Genomic DNA, 27,650 nt, shown 5'->3' on the forward strand with positions numbered 1-27,650 from the left:
ATTTCCATGCATGCATTAGTACTGACTCTTTTGTTTTCTTTGTGGCATAAGTTTATCTTTAAAAAAGTAAAAACAAAACAGGTAGATTAGGGTGCTTGCTGTTCCTAACATAACACCAGAATTTCAACACTAGAAATACTTTAGGGGGTGACAGTCTGGTAAGAAGAACTTAAAACAATTAAGTCCAAAGTCCTATAACCAATGTAGAAGTATGAATTGTCTATGCCAAATGGGAGAAGAATGGTAGAAATTACAGAGAGCCTAGGGCTTCCTTAAGACCTGGCTTAAGACCTACTGTTGTTACGAGAAAATTAAAAATAAATGGACAATAGTTTCCAATTCTAAAACATATTATATGCAGTACATACTTTAACCTAGTTTACAATTAACATTTATTATGCCCACTGAAACCACAAAGCCAATGTTTAATTTTACAGTTTAAAGTCACACATAGGGAAATGCTTTACAAAATAGGATATTGTTCCTCAATGAAAAATATTACAGTATAGGTCCCAAATGACTCAGTTCAAGTGGTTTACCTGAATAACAGAGCTGTTGTGGAATGCAGGCTACAAGACACAGTAATGCTTTCAATAGTTGATTAAGGTTCAAAATTTGCCAAAGCTGAAGAGACATTTTAAACAAGACCCGTCTTAGTTTTCCAAGATTTTTGGTTTTTCAACTACATTACATTTATGGAAAAACACCATCACTTTTGAAAAAATTGAAGATAGTAAGCAGCTGACATTTTACCATTTATATACAACAATATGTCAATCTTTAATATTTTACTCTACCTTGAAAGCATGTTTCATGATTTAAAAAATGTCAGTTGTACCCACTTAGGTAGATCACCTGTCTTTACTCCCAGACTCTAATACAGAAATCAAATATTTGTGCCAGTGGTTACATCAAATTAAGTACATTTCTGCAATCTGTTAATTACCTGTGGTCTATTTAAAAAGCATGTATATGATTTCTGCTCATACATCATACTAAAATGTAATCAGTATTTGTCAACTCCTTACATGTAAGTCCATGCCTGAGCGTGTAATTCAATAACACCATCCAGACACAATGTAGTTTTCTTAATCAAAAATCTAGTCTTACAAAGTCACACCCAACATAATCTCCTATTCTATTCTCCTATACTCAGTCTGGGTTGAAGGGCTTCTAATATGTTGTGCATTGCTGAATGAAAGACTCAGAAGTTGTAGCCAAGTGTTTACCATGGACATAAAATATCACAAAGCTAAAAAATTCAGGCTAAAACACAAGTTTGTGTATAGGAAGCAAATTTGTTTGTTTGAAAGGCAGGTTTGACAGGAACACCAATGGCTTAGTAAGTGATGTTAACATGACTCTTCTGAAGGTCTGTTCCTCTAGCCTGACACTCTTCAAGTTTTGACGTCACCTTAAACATCCTTGATGTACCTGTAGTTTATGTCACTGAACCCTGCTGATCAGACTGACCCTCAGATGCAATTTCCCAAACACTGAGTATCAAGTTGTGCTTTGCCTTGACCCAAGACTTAGAGTTCTCTTTTGCAAATTGAAAAATCATGTAGAATAAAATAGTAACTCAGATAAACCACACCTGACAGTTGATCGCTGAAGATATTAGCACCTTGATAAAAATTACAATTGTTCGTTGGATGTGCTAAAAGAAAATGAAAAAAAAAATAAAAAGAATGCTTCTTTATTTACAAATCACAGTTCTCCTCACAGTGTTAGACTTTGGATCACTCTGATGTGGCCAAGTCTTAGACGATGGGCCATTTGGTTTTTCATTTGACCTCTGGCAGTCCACATGGACCAGTTGGTGGAGCTCCAGGATCAGAACCACAGGTAGCCAACTTATTGCTAAAGTGCTACTAGATTAGGAAGGTGCAACTAACTGGGTTAACTAATATGTACATTTCAGTCTTAATCTCTGTTAAAATCAACAGCTTCTAATAACATATGCTTTTATTTTTTCCCACAAAATCTGCATTGAGAATTATGGTATCATTGTTCCAGAAAGACATTTGGCAGATCGGATACTTTTGTGATCTGAACATAACGTATATTTCCATTTTTGTCTCACTAATGCAATAAATTCTTATTTCAATATGTTCCCATATGTTAAAGGACTAGATGATTATACATTATAGACTGATATGTTTCGTGATCATATAACTTCAGAAGTTATTTCTTTAGTTAGTGCTGGCAGAAAGACTATTAGGAAGATTGGTTTTTCAGTGCACTAATTAGCTAACTTGATCTACCTGTTTGACAGTCTAAAACTACAGGTTGTTGGCAAATAAGAAAAATGATAGAGAAAATATACCAGTTCCTTGTTTATGTGTCTAAGTGATAGATCACCTGGACCCTGACCTTGGTTCTATGATAACTTCTGTACTCTTGGTTATTCTTAACTTCGAAATGTTAAAAAATATCACGGATTTTTATTGCCTCAAGTTTAATTATAAATAGATTAGTAATATTCACCAATCCTCAGCCATAAACTATTAATAAAATTTGGCCATTATTAAATTCAATTTTATTTCACAAAAGAAGTGAACTCTAAGTCATACACAAGTTCTGGACTTCACTGGATCTGGTTGCCATGCTCACCTGAACTATTACGATGACCTTGTTACTAAGGAAGGAGTCAAGGGGGAAAACGTTGGAACCAGAGATTGAGCTAGTCAGCTGTATATCCAAGGGTGTTTTGCTTTATTGCTGTGACCAGACTGAAATCCTAGTCAGAGGCAAGCTGATGTGATCAAAGGTGACCTTCCTTGCCCAAGTCCTATTTGCACTCCATGAGATTTATTAGTAGTAGTACAAAGTCACACTCTATCAGTGGAGACCCCATATTTGTAGAAATATCCATGACTACTAATATTTGAAAAACTTAAATTCAATTTGTTTACTCTTACTATCAAATCTTACCAATACTAGAGACCAGATGATTTTCACTTTTAAGGAGTGTTTTGGAAGCAGCAAAGGATAAAATTTGGTTTAATTATCATCCATGTCTCTCAGAGGTTGTGTGTACACAAATTTTATGGAATAACTCAACAGCTCCTTGTCCAAGTTTATCAGTAGGAAATGAATGGACCTGGTTCTCATTTGTGTCTTGGCTTCTGTGGAAGCTTCCAGGATATCTATACCTCAAGTTTAGAACTGAGACCTTAGTTGGTTGAATAAGATTTTTCTTATCTGTGACTTGAAAAAAAATTAGTATTAACGAAACCCAAAAGAACTATTAATGTCACTACAAGTAATGAACATTACTAGTCAAGAAAGATTAAATTTAAAACTTCCTTAGAGAGGAAAACTAGAATATTAGAATAAGGATACGTGGGGAATATATACATATATGCCTGTTTCACGCAGAAAGCCTTCTGTAAAAAAATACAAAAGCAACCAGTGCTGTATATTATGTAAACTCACAAAGTGTACTTTATACACAAACATGAAGCATAAATTAAAAGTAGGACAACAGCAAAACATTTTAAATATAGAATTTGCACATATTTTTGTTAAATAAGAATAAATACTCTTGTCACACAAATTCACATACCAGTCGCAAAAACAATAAATTACTTTTTTTTTTCAGTGCTGCAACTTTATTTTTGTTTGTGATTAATCCTTTAATTCTTAGTTTAGTGGGATAAAACTGTTTCCACAGGAAGGCAAAGGAAGTTGAATTGAGTGACTCGATTAAAATAACGCCCTTAAACTTTTAACAAGGCAGGGCTTAATTTGGCCTTTTCTGTTCTGGAAGAAAGAAATGCGGTTTTCTTCTGTGCTCCCTTTATTCAGTGAAACTTAATCTGAAGTGTTTAGTTTTGTGGGATTAGATTCTTACTAACCTGAGCATTTTCAGACAAACTTTTTCTTCCCCGCCAAGGAAGGAGCCTCAGCCTCACAAATCGCAGACTCCTTTTTCACGATGCAAGTTTGGAAAGGTGAAATGCATAGTCCAGCATCCAACTGGTCTGAACTAGATTTCATGACGGAGGATTTTCCCTTACCATTCCTTATATCTACTGAACACTTCATTTTTCTGAATTTCAGTCTCCAGTCTGTATCGTTTTTCTCAGGAGTTTAGATAGACATACATTCCTCAGTCAATCTAGTGATACTCATATGAAAAAACTAAAGGAAACTCCTTAAAAGCATAGAATAGTGGTTTATTCCTTTTAAGCTCTCTTGGATCATTTCATTGAGAAGTATAAAACTTCATTATATGGGGGAAAAATAAGTGTGAATACAGTATAGAGAAGCAGAGTAGGAGACAAGCATGTTTGCCCTTCTATTACTTCTTAATGTTGCCATGAACATAACCACAAAAGATAAAAATAAACTTTGTCAGGATTGAGTTAATTGATTAAAATTATTTTGAAATTGGGAAAAAGTAATGTTGGCCTTTTACTAATTCTCTCGCAATAGTCAAGTGGTGTGATATAAACATTTTTTTTCTGACTGATTTGGAGAGCTTTGTTACCGCTCCCTGATATCTGCTGAACTCCATCAAATGTTTGGAGGCCAAAAGTTCTATATGGGCCTCGCTTTTCTAATTAATAATTTATGAAGAAGAAATGACCAAGTCTAAAGCAAAGAGAGTCTATGAAAAGCCAAAGGATGATTATCAGTTTTGTAAAACAATTATTTGTTTTACCAAATAATTTCCCAAGAAAATATTTAAAACAGTGAGACATCCATTCTTCACACCCACTGAAATGAATGTGATATAGCTAGATCAATTACATAATTCTTTTATATTAAAAATATCTTCTAATAAAAATAAACTCTTGTGAGCTTAAGGGAACTCAAACAATGGTCCCTTAACACCTTTATATGCAAACCTTTAATAGTAGGCACATTTGGTATGATTATTATAAAATTTTATAACAAACAATTGGCTTTGTAATATTTCATAAAGAAAAAGAAATCCCAATGAAATTGAACACTTTGGATTTTCTGAATTATGAGGTGCAGGGGTGCAGTTTACTGTTTAAAAAATATATTTTTATGCATATGATTGTAAAACTTTTCCATATCTAACATCCAAACTAACAACCTACCTAGACAGACTATGGAAATAGAAGCAACAAACTTCTCAAAAATCATCACATTTCATCACTCAAACACTTATGGGTACAACCAAATGCTTTCCAATTGGGAAGAATCTTAAGTATGGTATTGCTATACTCAGATTTAAAAAGAAAATGCAAGGAATTATTGCCTGTATGGTGTGGAAACAGTCTTATTAATATTAACCACTTTTTTTTTTTTTTTTTTAAGCAAGAGCCACATTAATGATCACCACTTCTAGATGTGGCTAACTACAAAGTGATTTTTAATACTCCTCTCAAACTAAGTCAGCAAGAAGTACAAAACACTGAAGGTCTTACAGAACCCTTGAACAAACAGACAAGCGAAAACAAACGCATTTTAAAGGCTTGCTGGTAAGAGGTATACCAGTGTTGAAGGTGTCGGATGTGAACAGAAAATTCTGCAGTATGTTTTGCATGAATATTACACAATATAAGGTATCAGATGAAAGCTTCTGAATGAGGAAAGTGGTGTGAAAATACAAATTACTATGGTGAAATATGCTTTTTTTTCCTTTTAAATTCTAACACAAGAAAACTAGTTTTTAGAGTGAGAAACTAGTTTTCAGACTCTTCATAACACACACACACACAAAAACACTATTACTACCTCCTAGTTATGCATCAGTTTGGCTGCTGCCTGGAAAAATGCAGGCAGTCGAAAGTTTAAGGAAATGGACCCGTGTATGTATTTAAATGACTAGATACACTGAGATCCTTTTTCTGTTTAGAATTTTTCAGAAGATGCTTGCTGTCAAAATGGTTTTTGACTAAAATTTGATCTCCTGTAGTCTGAAAGTATGTGAAATCTTATTAAAAACAGCAGCAAGTTCTTAATTTCCAGTAAAACATCCACAGCTCTTTCTGGAAACTAGGAGTTGAAATAGCTGCAGACCTACTTTGGTCAAACATTTTTTATAGAAATATATATATGTATGTGTGTGGGGGGGTACACACACACACACACATTTTTTTTTATAGAACCAAGTGATATAAAGTGACATACCAAGGGAGAATGTATTTACAAACAGTAAAAATTAGCTATGGTGTATTGTGGATGATAATGATTATGATGCCTTTGAAGACATTCTAGAAGAGGTAGGTGACAAGGGGGAGACTGTTGTTCCACCATCTTCAAATGTCCCCTGACTCTACATTCATCAGTGTTTTTCTCATTCTTGTAGCCCAGGGGACGTTCAATAACTCCCAAGTGTTTCTAGTTTCCAAGGTCACCACTGTTCACACGAAACAGTGCACATCTTCCTTTGGTCACCAAGAGCAGATTCTGCCCATAATTAGACTCCTGTTGACAATGCCATCGAAGGTGACTTTCTGTGCGTTAGGTAGACCTCTTTTCACCACGACTGATCACCACCATTGGCCAGGACTGATCCGTGATGAAACATCCAGTTATCTCTGCGGAAGATCATCACCACAGGCTAACATTTCTTGAGCAAACATTGCTTAAATGCGGAAGGCCTCTGAGAGAGAAGACATCCCTTCGCTAACTTGCGGTTTGCATCCTGGCACTGCACTGTTCTGGTGTGCCAGCCCGTGTCACAGGTTCTAGAACAGGCGAGCCACGGGCCCGTCACCCACTGCAGTTGTGGAGTGGGCGAGCCCACTTTATTGCTCCCGTGGCTGGTGACAGAGTTGACTTTTTGGGTGGACTTCTTGGGAACAAAAAAACTGTAACGGACATCTAATGCTTTAGTTGGGTCCGTTGCAAGAATCTGCACTATGAGAATTTCCTTCGTAGCTGAGTAGCCCATCCCGTGCAAAAAGTCATCCCTGTGGCTCCAACCGCTGTAGTTCATGACGGTTCCATTGATGTCAATGATCGTTTCTGAGGTGGAGATCATGTACTTCCCATTGATAAGGTACTCACCGTTTTTCTTCTTCAGGGCTAAGTAGGCAGTGAATCGAGTCTGGTCTTTGGCTTTGAACTGTCGGACTTTTATGTGGGTTGCCCCTTCTGGGATCCTCACCACGTCAGTGTAACCCTTACTGGAAGCAGAATGTTCCCAGAGGAGAGAGGGAGAGAGAAAGAGAGCGGAAAGAGGGAGAGGGAGAAAAGGAAAAACGTAAGTAAACACTTAATAAATCGACAAACAAATCAAAGTTCTCTAAAAATCTTACCTTAACACAAAGTTTTAATGTAGTTAAGAGATTCATTTAAAATTGGCTCCAAAGATTAGCTTTCTTATAACAAAATAAAATTAAAATTAGACTATGAAATTGTATACATTTTTATTATGATATTCAAAATTAGGGTTATGTTAGCAACCTTTTTTTAAAATGTATACCGACTTCATTTAAAGATTTACAAAAACATTATACATCTGCCCTCACTCTCACAGAAAGCTTTAAATTAATGTGTCTCAAACTCATTTGCATATTAAAATCATGTGGAGAGCTTTTAAACATTTTAAGCCCCAGACCCCAGGCCAATTAAACCCCATCTGTTGGGATGGGCATAGGCAGCAGGACTTTGGGAGTCCTTCCAAATGAGCAGAGCAGTTGGGGAACCACGGGTTTCACTGTTGAACTAGAGACAGAGTAGAAGCTCTGCTTCTCTTTCAACTAGAATAGCGGATTTCTTGAGTAGAAAACAAATGAAATATAAAATTCTCTAAGTGCGTAACCATAACTTACCAATATCATCAAAAGAAAAAAATAACTTTTAATGCCATAGCAAATTTCCTCTGATACTTTTGTGTCCATGAACACTATGATAGATTGAGTGAGGTTTTATGATGGGTGACAAATAAAGTAGGTCTCTAATGAGCTATCATCTGTTCAGGAAAATGGACAAAGGCATCAATATCTCTAGTATCCGTAGCTTAGGACAGAAATGCCAATTAAGTGCCAAGGGACTATACCAGTAAGGAGTCATTTGTAAAACCCTTTGCCTCTATAAGTAATTTTATAATAAGGTCACCCCATGTTTCGCTTTCTTAGTTATTTGAATATAAAGAAATAAATTGTCTGTGAAGTTTGATGTGTGTGAAATTTAATTAACTATTACTAAATTCTTATTCAGGTTTGGAGGTGATAGGGCAATTGATTCATACCCTGAAAATCCAAGTGTATTTCCCCTGCCCAGGCATTCCCTCTGAATTAGAGGGGAGGCTCCTCCAGAGGGAAGCCTGCTGTCTACTGGGCATCTGATGGACAGGGACTGATGGCTACACAGGGGTCAGAGTTTCCTACTGCTGGGAAGAGAGAAAATACAATACTGAGGTTGCTTATCCATTCAGCGTGACTCATTATTTTTAGTTTTGTAATACAGTTTAGATTTGTTACAGGACTTATTTATTTATTTATTTGAAATATCTAACAGCAAGAGATCATATGCAAACCTACAGTGGCTTCGAACAAAACCAGGAGGGATGTTGGAGAGAATATCTCATCTTACATAGAAAACATACAAAGTGTAGGTATATATATTAAACATATAAAGTGTTTGAACAAGTGCACTCTAAAACCAATGGCAGTGTTAGGCTCTAAAGCCATGACCCTTTACTCATAGTTTACTCCTTTCCTGAAATCTTCCCCACCCCCACCTCTGCCAATCATACTTTCTAACAGTCATGTGAAAATATGCTCTGGTTGTATTCAGAGTTTAAATGATACCTATCAGAGTGTAAAGAAAATAAAGAATGCAGGGTAAGGGAAACTGGTAGGAGAGCATTTTTTTAATGCTTATTCCTGAGAGCCTGTCTCAGATTCATGAGAAACAGTTGGGACTGGCAGCACTTCCGGGGTCTTCAGACGGAGCTTCACAAGGCCACGGCCAGTGGGAGGACTGGTGCCTTGATCTCTTAGCGCCTTAGTAAAATATGATTCTCTTATTCTCCTGGTACTGAGCAACAGAAGGACTGAGTTGCCATTTACTGAGATGAAGAACATTGAGAGAGGGGTGAATTGAGGTTACGGTCATATTTGTGAAGTGGCTTTAGCTTGATGAAATATTTTAATATGCATGATCTCATTGGATCCTCACAGCAATATGAACTTGCAAGAACGTTACTATTAATTCCATTTGACTCTCAAGAATTCTGATAGTAAAAAAAATAATAATAATAAAAAAATAAAAAATAAAAATGAAGTGACTCTCGAGAGATCACACAGTCTTTGTAAATCACCGAACCAGAGCTTGATTACAAAGATTTCAGCTCCAAGATCAATGTCCTTCTTTATACACTACACTAGGCCAAGGTAATTTATCTGGAAACGTTAAACAGACCATTTGTACCACATAATATAATCTTGGTCAAATCAATTTGCAAGCTGTCAGGTTGCCCACCACTTATTGCTCTCATGAATTTCTTCATCTTTTCATGGGACAACAAATGTGCAGACACTGGTTGCCAATACAAAAAACAAAATGCCAAATTTACTATTTAGAAAAAGTGGCTTCTAAGTTTATGTAGGAACACTACATAGTACCTAGTATATAAGGTATTTTTTTTTAAAGATTTTATTTATTTATTTGACAGACAAAGATCACAAGTAGGCAGAGTGGCAGGCAGAGAGAGAGGGTGAAGCAGACTTCCCACTGACCAGAGAGCCCGATGTGGGGGTCGATCCCAGGACCTTGAGATCATGACCTCAGCCGAAGGCAGAGGCTTAACCCACTGAACCACCCAGGTGCCCCTACATAAGGTATTTTATTTCCTACTTGATTCCTGAATTTCTTCTTCTTCCTTCCTTCTTTCCTTTTTTTCTGCCCTAAGATATAGACTTTGCTTTGACATTCATCAGCCATGCAAAATGAGATGAGCCTTAAACTTTCAGATTCCCAGTTTCCTAGACTTCATCATTTCTAATGTGTCTTGCACCTTTGCAATATATTAAACTGCAGTACATGGTAGACATGTGGGATATTTTATAAATAGAATTCAATAGAATTGGATGAATAATTACTAACTCACTAGCAAATAGGATTAGTAATGCATATTTAAAGTCAGAATAAATTCTTTAGCCATGCTATTTTTTTTATTGTATCAAAGATAATTTCCAGTTTTCCATAATAACATGGCACGTGATTGTTTTAATAAATCCTTATGGCTACTAGGTTTACATATTACCCTCCAGCTAAAAAGAACACAGCACACCCATCAAGAAAAATACAGGTGCACTGGACCAATACCACTCAGCCTAAGAGTGGTTTGGTGAAGAAGAAAGACAATCCTGCATTCCAGCAGACCCTTTAGCCGTTCCCTGATCCTCACAGATAACATAATATTTAACGGAGGGATGCCTGGGTGGCTCGGTCACTTAAGTGACCAATTCTTGGTTTCGGCTCAGGGCATGATCTCATGGGTCACAGGGTTGAGCCCCTCGTAGAGCGCAGGATCAGGTCAGTGGGGAGTCTGCTCGAACATTCTCTCCCTTTGCCCCTCTCCCCACGTGTGTGTGTGCATGTGCCCACTCTTTCTAAAATAAGTAAATAAACCTTAAAAAATATTTAATTCCAGAAATTGGTACTTTATAAACTTGCATATTTAAAATGAAAGCATAATCAAAGACCATAAGAGGAAGCAGACATTATTGCACGTTCTTTATAGAGTAGATATAAACCAGGAGAGCTCACTATAAATGACACTGTTGCCTCCATTCCTGCAGTTAACTGACGTTTGCAATGGGACATGTCTTCTCAAGAAAAATACAGCTTAGTGAAAATGTGTCTGTAAAATGAAATAATTATGATGGAAACCAGCCGTCCTTCCCTAAATGCGGTTTCAGGAATAACAGATCTGCCAGAAATCGCTAGTGGGGATTTCACAGCCTTTTTGTTTTTGCTGCTCGCATGCTGTAAGATCTTGACCTCAGTTTCTCTGCTTCCAGAAGCAGCGGGAGTTTGCACTCTGCAACCAGAGCTTTCTCACGCCCTCTTTGGTTGTCATACGTAGGATATATTACTAGGGCCATGCTGGACCTCCTCCCAGAGACACCTTACGATGTAACACAAGTCCCCTTTTCTCAGTGGTGCAAGTCTAAAGCCTCGCTTGATGCCTGTCAGGGCAATGATTCTCTCACCTTACCTTTTTTTATTGAAAGTTCCAATCACCTTTGTGCAGCTGGAGTTGTCTCCCCCACACACGGCACACTTGTCATACTGCAGCTTTGAGCCGATGATGCCATCACAGCCGGTGCGTACACACTTGCCCCGGACACAGACGGAGTTACTATACGGCCTGCATTCGGTCCCATCTGTCACCTGAATAACAAGGACCCCGTTAGCAATGGGAAGGTACCTGTGCACAGGTACTTGGTTTCCATGGTAAAACAGCAAGTTTCAATTTGTGGAGTTTTGTGTTTGACAGGGATAGTGCATCGAAAAATAACCAACCAACCCCAAACCCTAGTGGCCTGAAAAATCCTGATGTCTTGCCAGAAAGCAGATCTGGGATAAATCTGGGTTATGCCCTTTTTCTCTTGAGCTTAATTCCAAATATGCCAGGAGACCTAAGGTACCCATTTCCCTTGCTGCTGTGTGAAGCACAGTCCCCAGGACGATTTCCCTTAGCCTGGGGGACTTGTCACTTGTATGGAGAGCAGAAAATGAACATGCTCCAGATTGTGGAGATCCTTCTTTGTGGCGTGATTGTTACTATAGAAATAGATTTGAAAATCTGAAATTGACATTCAAAACCTTGTTAATGGCTGGAAAGCATTCCCTATCATGCGCTGAACTGTCAGATGCTGAAATCGAGACGAACAAATTAGCGTAGAAAGAGTCTGGGGAAGTCAGAGGAAAGTACTTGATGGGAGACTATGACTGTATGTTGAGTAAAGGAATCAGTATGTTCTTAAAAAGCAGTTATGGGGGCGCCTGGGTTGCTCAGATGGTGAAGCACCTGCCTTGGGCTCAAGTCATCATCCCAGAGTCCTGGGATGGACCCCGCGTCGGGCTCTCTGCTCAGCAAGAAACCTGCTTCTCCCTGTTGCTCCTCCTACTGGTGCTCTCAGTCTCTCTCTGTCAATTAAATAAATAAAATCTTAAAAAAAAAAAAAAAAAAAGCTAGTTGCAAAATAGTCATATATGGACTCTCTGGTTTGTACATGTGAGTATATATAAGAAATATATACGGTCTTGTATGTAAATAAACAGATGTGCTTTGTACTTGTGTATATACAACTCTTTTCATGTGCGTGTATGTGCGTGTGTGTATGTGTGTGAACCGAAGCAGGACACACGTCAACAGGCTCACAGCTCTCCGGCTGGTGGCAATGCCAGCTGATATTTCTGCTCTTATTCTTTGTCCTATCTTTTAAGTGAAAATATATTATCTTGCAATAAAAAGACAAAGTATTTTAAAATTACTTAAGTTGGATGTTAACTTATTTTTCAGTCATATTTCACACATATCTGGAGGCCAGATTCAGATTTTAAATGTAGCACCTGTTTATAAATTAGAAAAAACATTATTTTATGTTGCTTCGTAACACCAATTGCGAGAAATAAAACTTAGTAATTTAGAAAATGCTGTCCTGTGAAAAATAAGGGATAATTTCACATGCATATATTACAATGTCAATACCTATAAGGACATTGGTTCATATTAAGGGTGCAAGACGTTTAAAGGTCTGGGTCAGAGATGATGATCTTGAAACCTATTTTCATAAGTCACCAAATAAATTCTTAATTAAATGATAGAAAAGTAGAAAGCTTTCTTGCTTTCAGTTTCCTATACCAACGTAATGAGGAAATTCAGGTTGTTTTCATGGCAGTTTTGAAGTGAAAGTCACACCTTACCTTCCCTGACAGTTACAACTTTTCCAAAATAGCTTTTAAAACATTAACTTGTTTTGTTTACAGGATATTTTTTGTTCTTTGTATAAGTTTTGCAAATACAGACACTACAGAGATGAAAATAAAACCCTCCAAATATAGACACTACAGAGATGAAAAAAACCCCTCCAAAACCTAGTCATCCAATAAATAATGACGGTTGATATTTGGTATCTCTAGGCTTTATTCTACCAAATAATTTCTGGCGAGGATGCTTGCTGTTTCTGGACAGTCGGTGTGCAGTTACCTTTGGAGAAAACACCACGTAGTAACCAGTGCCCTTGGCTCTGCAAGTCAGTTTGCACACGTCTCCCAGCAGGACGCCTGCATATTTGGGGACCCACTCCACAAACGTTTTGACTCCTTTTGCATCAGACTGATACCCATTTTTGGCTTCACACTGCTCGTGACGAAAAGATTTACCTAAAAAACAAACAAGTCACGTTATTAACTTTGTTTCTTCTGAAACTCAGGCATAGTCATGTGCATTTGAGTAATTTTAACATGAAGATGAGAACTTTCTTTTCAGAGCTTCTTTACATACCAGTGCTGGGTTTTATCTGTATACGGGAGTTGAAAGCAACAATTATTTTCTTCCTACCCTCTAAATATCTGATTTTTTTTATTAGTAGTTTAAAAAATCGCTCATGTATTTGTTATTGATTCTCACACTGGTGGAACTGTGGAGTTCTCCAGGTGATTTCTCCAGCCCTCTCTATCTGCTACTGCTAGAATACAAATTACACGTGGCACATGGTGGTTGCCGACACCTGGGAGCAGCGTACCGTTAGGTGGGCAGGGCATGACATTACAGGAGCGGTAGATGGCCCTCTTCCCCGTGCAGTAGCGGCCACTGTTTCTGGGTGCGGGATTATTGCAGTGCCGGTAGGCAAACTGTACTCCTCCCCCACATGAGCGAGAACACTGGCCCCAAGGCCCCCAGGACCCCCAGTTGCCATGGCTTGATGTCTAAAATAGAAAATAGAAGACATTTTAATGCAGAAAGGAGAAAAAAAAATTCAAAACATACATTTAGAAATCACTTGCATCCGATGACATAGTGGAAACCCCGTCACAGGTATAAATTTTCATGGACTTGAACATGGCCACAGATATTGGACATTCTGGAATTGTAGTGCAAATCCAATTCTAAGCAAGTCATTGCTTCTGCTCCCTGCCTCCCCCTGGCACTAGGATCTGGATGTTTCCCTGGCAGAACAGAGCATGCTACAACAGAGTCCCGGGTTTCTCTGTGCCTTCTGATATGGTGCATTGCTGTTAATAACCACTTGAACCATAGCTAACTTTCTGTCAACTCTGATCCTGCATCTTGGACAAAATATATGATGCTAAAGATTATGCATGATGCCTGGAATGGTTGGTTGCATTTACATTTTTTCTCCCTGTTTAGCATTGATATTCTGCATTCCCTTGTTGATACCACACATCCCATCAGAGACAGACCCTCTGTCACACGCATAATGCATTTGACCTGAGTTCGGCTTCAGTCTCATTAGACTAGAGTCCTTCTCTGTAGAGACATTGAAATGCACCCACCCCCTATGCACACGCCACCTGCGCCCACACCACAGGGGAGTTGTAGACTCCGGGTCTATCATTCTGCAGGGTCTATCATTCTGTAGCAGGAAGCAGAGACACTTCTAGAGGGAAGACTATTATAAACCCCTTTGCTTAGGACTGGGTGATGAATTTCTTCTGGCTGCTGTCAGAGTATCTAAGAATGCACAGTTGTAGGACAGTCTTAGAAGACAGAAGCACTGTGCCTTCTGTTAGTGCTCTCCTCGGGACTTCGAAACTCAGAGATGAGCCCACAAATGCTCTGCTTGGGCATCTCAAGGAAAATATTTTAACTGGGGAAGAAAGCCTTCTTATGACAGTGCCCACACATGTCACAGGAATGGACTTCAGATCCTGTGTCCCCAGGCATTGCGTGACAAGCAAATCACTTACTGAATAATATTTTTTCTTGGTTTTGTCCACACACTTGCCCTGCAGGCAGATCCTCCCTTTCCCACATGGTGTCCCCTCCACGGCTGGCAGCTTCTTGGTGAGACACACCATCTGGCCTTGGCGCACCACGGCGCACCAGAGGCGGGCGCAGACATCCATGCCGGGGCACACGGAGTACTCGGGCCCAAAAGTCAGGTTGCACTGCTGCGTGGCATCGTACGTCTGTCCGGGGAGTTCTTCCGGGCCCAGGATCTGCTGGCGGGGTAGATCTAGCAAACAGTTACCTAAAAGAATAACCAAGATTGACCACTGCTCTGTGTTTGGGTTTGAAGCTACTAAAATCCTGCATCTGAAAATTCAGTGCTCACAGATCTACAGGCTGAAGTCCTGGAGGAGGGCCTCCTTCGGGGCCGGTAGAGTGCACCTCTTTGTATTCCCGAACCCCCTCCAGGATTTTCCGTGGGCTAGCTATGTGCTCTGGGACATCTCTAATAATGGCAGTGGGATGACCAAATAAAATTATTTTGTAAAAATTAGTTGTGAAAATAGCCATTGTGCTGAGGGAGTAGGAGAAATTGTCACAGACCTATAGGAAATAATATAATGGATATAACAGCAATGACAATAGTCATAGTAAATAAGCATTTACAACTCTGAGAAAGAGTTTATCCATGTTGTCTATACTTTTGTCTACTTTTAGCTTTTCTCTTCCTCATGTGCCCACCCAAGTCTCCTCCCCATTAATTGCATAAACAATAAAAAAAGTGAGACCTGATTCATTCTTGCCCTCAACAAGCATTTGGTCAGCACCTACAATGTTCTGGCATACTAGACATAGTATGATATTGGGATACTAGATATTGGGAAATACTAGATATTGGGAAATACATACTAGATATTGGGAAAACACACCAAAAAAACCAGATCCACCCCCTCCACCCCTGCAGTCTCCCACTAAGGTGGAGAAAGCAGAAAAAATCAAGTATTTCTTCTGGACGTATGTGAATTTTAATAAAGAATTCAAGAGTCACAGAATCAAGGAGCAGTGGGCAAAGACAAGACATTATCTTTGATAATTTGGAATGAAACCCATCTTTTAATTCTTCTTCTTTGTCACCGTTTGGGTCTGTTCTTTAACGCAACTAGTAGTTGTTGGGTACTCGAAGCATGTTGCACAAAGTTGGTGCTCTCCTTACATAATATGGGGGATATAAGGGAGTAAGTTTGGGGGAATCAATAGAAGTGGCCACATACTCGGGCAAAACAAATTCAGAAGCTGATACCTTCTTCCTCTCCCCTCAGAAGCTTCCCTAAGACTCCGTGACCTGTGGTTAACACCATGAATTGTCTCTGGGCCTACGGGATCATGCACATCGCCCTTCAGTTTCTGCCCACTTTTGTCTACTTAGGATTTTGGGATTTTTCTCATCAACTATTCATAGTACTAAAAATAAAAAAATATATATTTGTTACACATTTACACCATTCTCCCTTTCTTTTCTTTTTTTTTTTTTTTTAAGATTTTATTTAATTATTTGACAGACAGAGATCACAGGTTGGCAGAGAGAGAGAGAGGGAAGCAGCTCCCCACCAAGCAGAGAACCTGATGCGGGGGCCTGATTCCAGGGACCCCGAGATCATGACCTGTGCCGAAAGCAGAGGCTTAACCCACTGAGCCACCCAGGCACCCCACCATTCTCCCTTTTTAAAATATATTCACTTGTTGGGGCACCTGGGTGGCTCAGTGGGTTAAGCCTCTGCCTTCAGCTCAGGTCATGATCTCAGGGTCCTGGGATCAAGCCCTGCATTGGGCTCTCTGCTCAGCGGGGAGCCTGCTTCCTCCTCTCTCTCTCTGCCTGCCTCTCTGCCTATGTGTGGTCTCTGTCTGTCAAATAAGTAAGTACAATCTTTAAAAAATATGTATTCACTTGTTTAATCCTCATAAGAACTCCACAGAGCAGATTCTAGTATTTTCCTTTTCTTACAGATAAGGAAATTGAGAAATGGAAAAATTGGTCACTGAGCCAAGGTCACATAGCTATTAGGGGTTTATGCTCAGAATCTGCCTTCTTCATCGCGTATCATCTTGCCTCTGCATGTGGATAGATTTCCTGTTTTACTGTGGACCTGGCAGGTGTGTGGAGGAATCCTTCAAATAACAGATACTGTGTCTAACGGTGGAAACACCCAGTCTAAAGTCTAATTCTGAAGTCTAATTCTGAAGTCTAATTCTGGCCAAACACCAAGTGGCTGAGTGTTCTTGACCAAGCTAATTAATATCTCCTTAACGGATTTTCAAGTTCTGCGAAATGTCTCTCTTCTCACTGTGACTAACAGATAGAAAGGGTGACCAGAAAAATACAAAGCAATGACAGTTGATACTATGCTCAACGTATTTAACAATTTTAGATATATTCGAGTCATTCTTTTTACTTAACAAAAGAAAATCTCATTTCAATCCTACTTTCCACTGAGACATGGAAGAGTCAGCATGTTTTAAGTATACTGCAAATATTTTTGTTCAAGTTTCTTCAAAGGGAATACCTTAGAATTTGCCAATCTGTGATGGAAGCATTATATGAAAATGAATACGGAGCAGAGTTCCTATTTAATTTCCGAGCCAGAACGTTTGAAGAGGTAAAGCTTCTGAAGGCAAGCCAGAAAAAGCATTAAAAATCAGTAACCCGCCAAAGAGAACTTTGGGAGAAAAACATCCAGTTAAAAGAAAAACATCAACACCGAGTCAATAGGAAAGAATGATAGTAAACCCTCAATAAACCTTCTTTAGTAAGATTAGGTATCGACAACTCCAAGAGAAGCGTTATCTTCATTGTTACATTAAAAAGAAAAAAAAAAAGGGACGCCTGAGTGACTCAGTTGGTTAAGCAGCTGCCTTGGGCTCAGGTCATGATCTCAGTATCCTGGGATCGAGTACCGCATCGGGCTTCTTGCCCAGCAGGTAGCCTGCTTCTCCCTCTGCCTCTGCTGCCACTCTGCCTGCCTGTGTGCTCTCTCTCTCTCTCTGACAAATAAATAAATAAAATCTTAAAAAAAAGAAAAAAGAAAGAAAAGAAGAAGATTGTGTAAACCAGGGAATGCTCCACAGATTGCTGATGTTAAGACTGTCAACAAATTTCTGAGACAGCGAGAATGCTCTCCAATTCTTCCAAAGTGCTGTTTTAAGAAACTCTTATTTTACTAAAAAGCACAGAACCGTTAAGACTGCACCACTAAGGATTAGCTGGGAAGTCTTCAACATGTGTGGGGACACGCGGCATGGATCCACCTTGTTCGTCTCAAGCCAACATAACTCACCACCTCTTTGTGGACTTGTAGTCACTGACCTTTTTCTACCTCCGTAGGACATGATATGAGCAGAAAGAAATGTAGAATTCAATTTGAAATCAACTTATAACAAGTAGACTTCAAGATGTGGCCATCTCTTTAAAAAGCTTAATGCCACAGTAGAAGTTTTGTTCTGTTTTTGTTGATTTGAGTATAGCTGACAGATAATGGTACATTAGTTTCAGGTCCAAAGTATAAGTTTTAAAAAATGAATCACACTTTTGCTTTGCTACGAAAGATACTGTATCTCAGCTCTATGGTTTTCCCTTAGAGAAAAGGAACTGGGGTGGAGTTCCTGCTTATAATCAAATGATTTATTTCAGAATTGCCATTAATTTATTATTCCAATGTTCTCATCAGGATGTGTTGCTGCCTTAGTTTCTGTTTACCCTATACATTGAATTTTGACCATTTGCAATAAAATAGGTATAGACCTCTTTCGCAAATGGAATAGTTTCATTGTTGTACTATGGAACAACAACAAAAAGTAATCTAGAGCCTGATTCTGAATCTCGTGGTATGAAATATTTAAAATCTAATGCTGGATTATTGTCCATTAAAAAAAAATGTTACAGTTTGGGGGAAGAATGAAAGAGATCATCTGTCAATCTTCCAGTATCATTTGCATTGAGCTCTAAAAGTAGCCAATCTACTGCTGACTTTCCTGAATCTGCTTGACTTTTATTCTCAACCACTCCTTCCTACTAGTTCACAAATATTTCCCTTTATCCCAGTTTAAAATTCTATCTGGGCTTTGTTGCCAACATTTTGCCTGTTTGTTCTTTTCCACACATTGCCAACTTTTTTTTTTTCTTTTCCTCCCTGCATCCTTCTTTTCTTTTGTTTTAAGGTTTCCTATGTATAAAAATGGATAGCTTCCAAAAGAAAGACAATACAAATGTGTCCATATTGCACTTTTTTTTTTTTTTTTTTTTTTTTTGCCATCCGTGTTCAGTTAAATGCTTAAAGGTAAAAAAGTTAAGAAGTAAGAGGCAGTGATTTGTGATGGATAAACAAAGGAAAGAAAGTGGAAGTCTCTCCGTGGCCACAGAGTATACTACGGGTGATGGAAGGTGTGCCAGACCGCTGGGAAACAGAGCAGAAAAATCGTGGCTTTTTTGTACCTGACAGCCAGCACTGTTTGTCCTTCATTTTAATGATTAATGAAAATTATCAGCTCCAAGTTAGCTCTTCTCTAGTCTTTTCATATTTTCTTCTCTGTTTTTAACGCTATGGTTATTTCTGTCCTCTCTTCCTTTCTAATACACAGGCATGAAAATAGGCATCAGCCCAGATATCCACGGCATATCAGAAATCAATATTCCTAATGAAACTCATCCATTGCAGATTGTCCCCTTTTACTTCCAAGCGCAACTCCCTGGCCTGGCAACTCGAAGTTCTTTTAGGTCTTTATTTGAATGGCTAACATGAAAGAGAAACTGGTGTATTATGGGCATCAGTGGCAGATGAAAGGTGGCAGAGAACACTTAAAGGCACTGAAATGTACAGACCATGGTTGCTGATCAAAAGTGATCCTGGGAGTCTGTTTGTGAAACTGTCACAAGCTTTAACGGCTCTGTTTAGCAAAGGTGATGCCAAGGAAATTAGATGGAAAAGTGTCCTTGTTAAAGAATGAAGCATATCTGTGTTGTTGTTGTTGTTGTTTAACACAGGTCACCGTGTCCTTACAATATATGTCTTACGTGCAGACTCTTTCAAAGAACATATTTATTGTGAAAATTGAGATCCTATCATGACAGACCTTGAAAGGTATGAGTACTACCTTAAAAACTGAACATTAAGATCTTATTTAATACTAGACTATAGTCTCCATGGACAAAGAATTCACAGAATTGGGAGAACCAGGTTTCTAATACCCTTTTATCTCCAAAGTTCTGTGTTTAGTGGATGCTGTGAACTTAGCTCTTCAAACATGCTGCATTTTACTATTTCACAGTTCTCTCTAGATTTTCCTTTGCAGTCTGTTGTCAAGAGGGTTCCTGAGCTGTGCCTGTTTGGGAGGTGGCCTTTTTCATCACCTGGCACCGTGGACTTAGGGAGGGAGCAGAGGCGGCTATCTTTCTTGGCTTCAAGGTTATAGGATTTGAGAAAGGAAATTCAATAGCCTGCTTTCACTGCACAATTTCCTTGCCAGTGCTTACCTTTATTTCTGAGGCCTTGCCAGCTTGCCTAGAGCTAACTTGTATAAACACTGCAGAATGTCTATAAGGATCTTGGCAAAGGTGGTTGGGGAGGGGGTTCCCCTGAGACATGGCTTCTCCTTTTCTGAATCACAAATCTGCAGGCACAGTTATTTTAGCGTGTGCATGTAGATTTTTCAACCATAACCAAATTGCTACATAGTTCTTGGAACTAAATCAGGAAACACTCAGGATTAATGAATTTAAATTTGGCAGTGGGAGAGTGCTACACATGTCCAGCTACTTATGGCTAATAATTTTAAAAACAAATCAAATGATTTGAACTTAGTTGTGCTTTAAGACCTCATTTCTCTAGAGCCACTGGAGGTGAGAGGGAGAGATGGGTTGTTATCTATAAATGGGTTTTCCAGAAAAAGAACTCTTTAGGTCCCATTGAAAAATTCTGTAAGTCTTGGAAGAATATGTCCTTCAACATAGCAATGGTTTTGCAGCCTCTATATTAGTGTCACAATTCAGTTTTCCTCAGTAATTGCAAATCACTTTTTTTCTGAGTATCAATAATGGTATCATGTGAAATATGGAGATACCTTCGGGGATCATGGTGGTGTGATACTGTTTTTGACCCTTTGGGAAAAGGAGCCAGATCTCTGAACTGTCAATGATTCAGGGCTATACTTTACAGCTTTTCTGGTTTCTCCCTTATCACCAAATGATACTCCTTTTCACTCTCAGTCTGTCTGAAGTGCACCCCCGGACCCCCTACCATAACTATTTCATTGCTTAAAATTGTTATGGCCTATAAAATTAGTGCAGAAAAAGAGTAGAACTATTTCTATTAACTCTAAATGAATGGCTTGGGATGGAAGTCTGAGTCATTTCCTATGAGCAATGTAAAACAATTTTACTATATGGTTTTTTGGTATCAGTGGAGTCTTCTAAGAAAGATGTGTTTATTTTCCTTTCCTCTAGGACTTTGATGCTCTCCCTGGTTCTCTCATAAGCTCTGAAGTTGAAATGTCAGAGCCTCAAACATCTCAAAATTGTGCTTATTAGTTTCTATCATCACACTTTCACTTTAACTTCAGTCAGTTTTCTGGTGACGGGGTAAAAGTTACTAAATTATTTGAATTCATGTTTAAATGACAGTGCTTAGAGCATACCACTGTTTCAATATCTGTGAGAACTGTTTTCAAATGAGCATAGTTGAGCTTGGCTAACCCTAACCATGGTACCATTGCCTTCTTCGGCTTTCCATATTCTGAAATGACTTCATTCATTACAGGCTACTGATAAAAATCAGTGTGTGTGCGCGTGTGCGTGTGCGTGTGTGTGTTTTGGTTGTAACACAGGACTGCCTAAACAATATATTAAAAAATGAGAGTCTAAGCTTGATGAAATGAGTTAATAAGTAGGCTTATCAGGTATTTATTGTTCCAAGAATTTTGCTAATTTAATCAGTTTATTCAACATATCCATGTGAAATTCAGAAAAGATTGTATCAGTGCCAGTAAACAAAATCCACCTCTACTAGATGTATGTTCCTTGGTTGTTATCTACCATGAGGATCTCTGGAATGAACACAGTGAGCTGTATAAAATATGTCATTTGTTGGAAAACTTTTAAAAAGCTGAGTGTGGAGACTTAAATACAGAAGTAATGTTAAGAAATGAAGACAATACTGAAAGCATATTTACTGCACAGAACGTAAGATCATGAATTCCACAAACATGAAATAAACGAATCATTCCAAAATTATGGCAAGAAGGAACAAAATTCTGCACAGCATTGTAATTAGCTGACCTAATACTTGCACAGGAAAAAAAGAATTGGTCCCATTTTAGCCATAACTATTTGCTGCCTTAGCAACTAAATCCGTTCATTTAGGGATTCAAACTTTAGCTCAAACTTTTGGAATGTGTAATGTGTGATTCTGAAATAAAATATTAATGTTATTTCATTTTCAGAAAACCTGAAATAAAAGGCAGCGAAAGCAATATTAAAAGTGGAGACTAGGGTTCCACCCAAGAGGGACTTTATTAGATCCTGACTTGGTCAGTGTGGACAGGGAGATAATTATGTAAACATTCACTGCAGGACTTTATCAGCATTAAATCAGCATTGTAAACTGAGCTACACAGAAAATTATCACTTAGTATTAGTCTAAAGGAAAAGCCTAATACATTGATTCCTAGTATTTTTTTTCCTAAATCTTTGCATTATTGGGATGTCCTTTTAATGAGCAGAGAACAGACTGTATTGTGGGAAATTTTAAACTAGGCTAGGCATGTGAATTGTTTTTAGGAATAGGATATTTTAAAAAGTTTAAAGTAACTAAAACATTACTGGTTCACCACTATTGCAGCAAAACTGAGTTAATGGACAGATTTTTCCTCCGAGAGACTGAAGAACTGTGTGGCAGAATTCCTTTTTGTCTAAAAGAGTTGAATTCATCAATTGTTTTGACATTACACAGCCAAAGTTCAAAGTGGTCAGTGTGCTATAATATCTTAGTATTATGAAATAGGCCATAAACTTTGTGGAACCAGGAAAAACAACTATCTGAGACTCTCCTTAGCTAATTCTGAACCACACATCATGAGATAATTTTATGGACAGTTATTATGATCAAAAAATTTCTGTCATATTAAGTCCATACTCAGTCTTTTGGAAAGAGACAAATTTTAAGAGAAAAAAAGAAGGAATGAGAATAAGTCCATTTTTATAACATGAGAAACTTGAACTACATTGGCGTCTGTAGTTGAATCACTTGACTCGAACGCATCTATCCTCCTGTGCCTCTAGTAGTTTCAAGTCCAAGGGATGTTAGGAAATTAGCAACAGCTTGTTTTGAAGACTACTTAAGGGTCAGAATTTATTATTTCTAAAAACCTCTAGTTCTTTGGTATTTTTATGTAATTTAAAGGACCAATCCCCGATTTGCAGAATTTAATAAAATAGATTATGCTCTTGAACTGTATCTAGCGGGTAACAGTCAAAGATTTTCTTTTGAAGTTCTTAAAGTGTTTTCCCGCCATTCAAATTGATTCTTCTCTTTCTGTTCTGCAGTTTTCACTCTACTTCCCGGAGAATCTGCTGTCAGGATGAAGCCAGATTCTTCCAGTGAATGCAAATCTAAAGAGCTTCCTTTTTGGTTTTCTGTTGCCATAAAGAGGATCCGACAGAATTGTCACCTACGTCTTAACCACACCCCTATAATAGGCACGTAACAAATAATTCTGAGAGTCATATTAATAGCAGGGAAACAAGATGTCTGCCAACATTCTCACAGGAAGCTAGTGGTGAAAGACGGAATAAAAGCCAGGCTTTCAGGGCACTGGCGAGGCATTCTGTGTGGTCTCCCACACTGCTTCTCTTTTGAACTTTTCAATTCCAAAGCAAAAATACCATAGCTACAATGCCACCAAGGACGTTGGCATTATACACCAACAGACCATCCCTCTGCTCCTTTCCTGACCCTATCTAAACAACCATTGTCTCAGGAGGCATGGTGGGCTTCATGAGGATGTCATAAAGTAACACTGGTAATAATCTCCCCTAAGTGTTGTTATTGAGCCCGTGTTTTCTTAAATGATACATACCATGGCCATCATCCAGGAATTCTGTGATGGTGGCTGAGGTGCACTTGGACCAGGGTTTGGATGCATCAATGCTCGTTAGGATAGAAGACATTAAGCGCTTATCTTCTGTGGAACCAAAGTTTTCTTCACAGAACTTGGAATCATCATGGGAGAGGCCAAGGAGATGTCCTAAAGCAGAGAAGAGAAGGAATGCAATAATGGATGATTTTGTATTTCCACTTTTCTATGACAATTACACGAGCACTTGGTTTCCCACCTCCCAGCACCACCCCCTCCAAATGTACATGAGTTCATTTTAACTGCCTTCTCATGCACAGGCTGGACCCCCAGGGAAATTAAAGCTGTGTGTAGTCAGAGCAGTCACTTTGGATGAACATTTAGGGGAAAACTGAAAAATTACATTAAGGAGTGGATGCTCCCATAATCCATCTGGATCACACATGCTCAATGACATGTAGAAACGGGCCTTATTTAGAATCCAGAATTGGCAACTGTGGGATTATGTCATAGCCCTCACTACATATTATTCTGATTACTTGTCTAATTTTCTGCCTTCTCTGATCAATTACGAGCCCCACGAGATCAGAGAGCATCTCCTCCATCTACTGTTGAAATCCTGTATTTAACTCAATGTTCTGCAAGTTGCAAGCACTTAATAGATGGTTTTTGAATATCAGTAACTTCTATTTTCTTGGCCAAGTTAATAGGTAGCTAACAATCTGAGAGATGATTCCCCCCAGATGACTGAGCCCCAGTCATCTGGGAGGAAAAGAAAGAGAAATTATGAACTTGCCGATTCCAGGCAAAGATAAGCTTGCTTTCACCCTTCCAATTCTTTCAGTTCTTTCATTTGCAAAGTTCTGCATGTTTACTAATCCCACAAAGGAATGATATATTTTGAAAACACACCCATTTACATTGTAGAAATGTCTAAAATACCAAGATGTCCATCATGGAGTGTTAAAGCTTAAAGAGAAAACAAATACTAGAAAGATAAGTCATTGTCCAAATTTATCAGTTTATCATTCTGCCTCGGTCCACCACACATGGTCTCTGCAATCCCACACTGCATTTCCAGTCTATCAAGCTAGGTATCCTAACCACATTCTTATCATCAAAATTGTTTTCTTATTATATAATATTAATTTTCACATCATCTAAGGATAAAATGACACTCACCAGTAAATCTAAAATACTGTTTTAAAAAAAATTCCAAGGCAGTCGTTTGTATAGACTCTAAAAAAGCAGACAAGTAGACCTCAGTTGCTTTTCTTTTTTAGTAAAGCTTTATAGAACTGTACACATAGCATTAAAAAGGGTGTATAAAATACTACAGAAAAGTGATTAATGCATTCTTTTTGGGCTCCTGTATGCCAAAGGCAGGGACTTTTGGCCATGCTGCCAAAAAAAAAAAAAAAAAAGGTCCAGCATGCAACAGTAAAACCCAACAGAGATGAAATCTTTCATGCCACATTCCAAGTACTTTTGGCCAACTTGTTAAATCACCAACACCTCGTAACAAAATTGTCCACTGAAGCAGCTGCTTGCTGCTGTGGCTGAAGTTAAGTAGCTAGGGCTCGGTGACCTTCCAAAGCTCCACATTTTATGGTATTTATGCAGTTATTTACTTCAATAGCATTTGCCAACCTAGCAAGTTTTCGGTGGGAAACCCTCCTGCTCTCACGTTTTATTTGCTCAGTAGCACGAATGCGCATCAGAGTCTGTGAAGTATGGCCCAAGTCATATGCAACAGACTGGCAGGGCTTTGTCCAAGTTTTGGGTGGTGTGTTGATTTCTTTTTCCTGCAACCCACAGGTCAGAAAAAACCCGAACATTTCATCATGCCCGGCTCAAAATGACTTGAAGTTACTTGGTACATCTAATACTTAGAAGAGGCACTCTGAGAAGGCACTCTGTGCTTCTTGAACTTTTCCATCGTAGAATCTTTATCAGCTAACATTGTGGGATTTGTGTGGAAGTTTCACACCTGGGTTTTTTCCCCTGGCATAGAAAAGAAAGAGGGAAAGTGGCCTAAGGTGACCTCTGCCACATAACATTTATTTGAATCCAGGTTTTATATTTTAGAAAAGCATGTGACTTCTTTTTTTTTTTTTTTTTTTTTTTTTTTTTTAGAAAGCATATCTTGTTTTTATCCAATCTGATGCCCTGTGTCTTTTTTTTTTTTTTTTTTTTATTTCCAGCATAACAGTATTCATTATTTTTGCACCACACCCCGTGCTCCATGCAATCTGTGCCCTCTATAATACCCACCACCTGGTACCCCAACCTCCCACCCCCCGTCCCTTCAAAACCCTCAGATTGTTTTTCAGAGTCCATAGTCTCTCATGGTTCACCTCCCCTTCCAATTTCCCCCAACTCCCTTCTCCACTCTAAGTCCCCATGTCCTCCATGCTATTTGTTATGCTCCACAAATAAGTGAAACCATATGATAATTGACTCTCTCTGCTTGACTTATTTCACTCAGCATAATCTCTTCCAGTCCCGTCCATGTTGCTACAAAAGTTGGGTATTCATCCTTTCTGATGGAGGCATAATACTCTATCCCCAGGGGTACAGGTATTTACCCTAAGGATACAAACGTAGTGATCCAAAGGGGCACATGCACCCGAATGTTTATAGCAGCAATGTCCACAATAGCCAAACTATGGAAAGAACCTAGATGTCCATCAACAGATGAATGGATCAAGAAGATGTGGTATATATACACAATGGAATACTATGCAGCCATCAAAAGAAATGAAATCTTGCCATTTGCGACAACATGGATGGAACTAGAGCGTATCATGCTTAGCGAAATAAGTCAAGCAGAGAAAGACAACTATCATATGATCTCCCTGATATGAGGAAGTGGTGATGCAACATGGGGGCTTAAGTGGGTAGGAGAAGAATAAATGAAACAAGATGGGATTGGGAGGGAGACAAACCATAAGTGACTTTTAATCTCACAAAACAAACTGAGGGTTGCTGGGGGGAGGGGGTTTGGGAGAAGGGGATGGGATTATGGACATTGGGGAGGGTATGTGCTTTGGTGAGTGCTGTGAAGTGTGTAAGCATGTGACTTCTAATTCTAGTTCATAAGATCGCCATATTTACTTAACAAAGCAATAGTCTTTTCCTCCATATATATGTAAATAATTAGCACTTTCTAGATGAATATTTTTAGGATTTTATTTGAGAGAGAGAGAGAGAAAATATGAGCAGGAGGAGGTACAGAAACAGAGGGAGAAGCAGACTTCCCTCAGAGCAGGAAGCCTGACATGGGGCTGGGATTATGACCTGAGCTGAAGGCAGATGCTTAACCAACTGAACCATCAAGTGCCCCTAGATGAATTTTTATTATAGCATCCAAGTGATTTTCACTTCCTTTGTAATAAGTTTCAGATTTCTGGTTTAAAATACAGGCCATGTATGGGCGCCTGGATGGCTCAGTGGGTTAAGCCTCTGCCTTCAGCTCAGGTCATGATCTCAGGGTCCTAGGATCGAGTCCTGCATCGGGCTCTCTGCTTGGCAGGGAGCCTGCTTCTTCCCTCTCTCTCTCTGCCTCCCTCTCCACCTACTTGTGATCTCTGTCAAATAAATAAATAAAATTTTTAAAAATAAATAAATAAATAAATAAAATACAGGCCATGTCACAAACACCAAA

General features: G+C 38.7%; 1 protein-coding gene across 2 annotated transcripts in view; it reads right to left on the bottom strand.

The window, feature by feature from the left end:
* Window positions 1-680: 680 nt before the first annotated feature.
* ADAMTS5 (ADAM metallopeptidase with thrombospondin type 1 motif 5) overlaps window positions 681-27,650 on the bottom strand; it is a 48,577-nt gene continuing 21,607 nt past the window's right edge. The window contains exons 3-9 of one of the 2 annotated variants that reach the window (XM_032353308.1): window positions 23,987-24,154; window positions 14,881-15,164; window positions 13,695-13,878; window positions 13,157-13,332; window positions 11,159-11,334; window positions 6,997-7,115; window positions 681-6,500 (exon numbers count right to left, since the gene is read on the bottom strand). In XM_032353308.1, the coding sequence (XP_032209199.1) occupies window positions 6,448-6,500; window positions 6,997-7,115; window positions 11,159-11,334; window positions 13,157-13,332; window positions 13,695-13,878; window positions 14,881-15,164; window positions 23,987-24,154 (1,160 nt within the window). In that variant the 3' untranslated portion in view covers window positions 681-6,447. Of the gene's footprint in view, window positions 7,116-11,158; window positions 11,335-13,156; window positions 13,333-13,694; window positions 13,879-14,880; window positions 15,165-23,986; window positions 24,155-27,650 lie in introns of both variants that reach the window. The other variant, XM_032353298.1, reaches the window with a different exon arrangement.

This window comes from Mustela erminea, chromosome 1 (genome assembly GCF_009829155.1).
Source record: "Mustela erminea isolate mMusErm1 chromosome 1, mMusErm1.Pri, whole genome shotgun sequence".
NCBI lineage: Eukaryota > Metazoa > Chordata > Mammalia > Carnivora > Mustelidae > Mustela > Mustela erminea.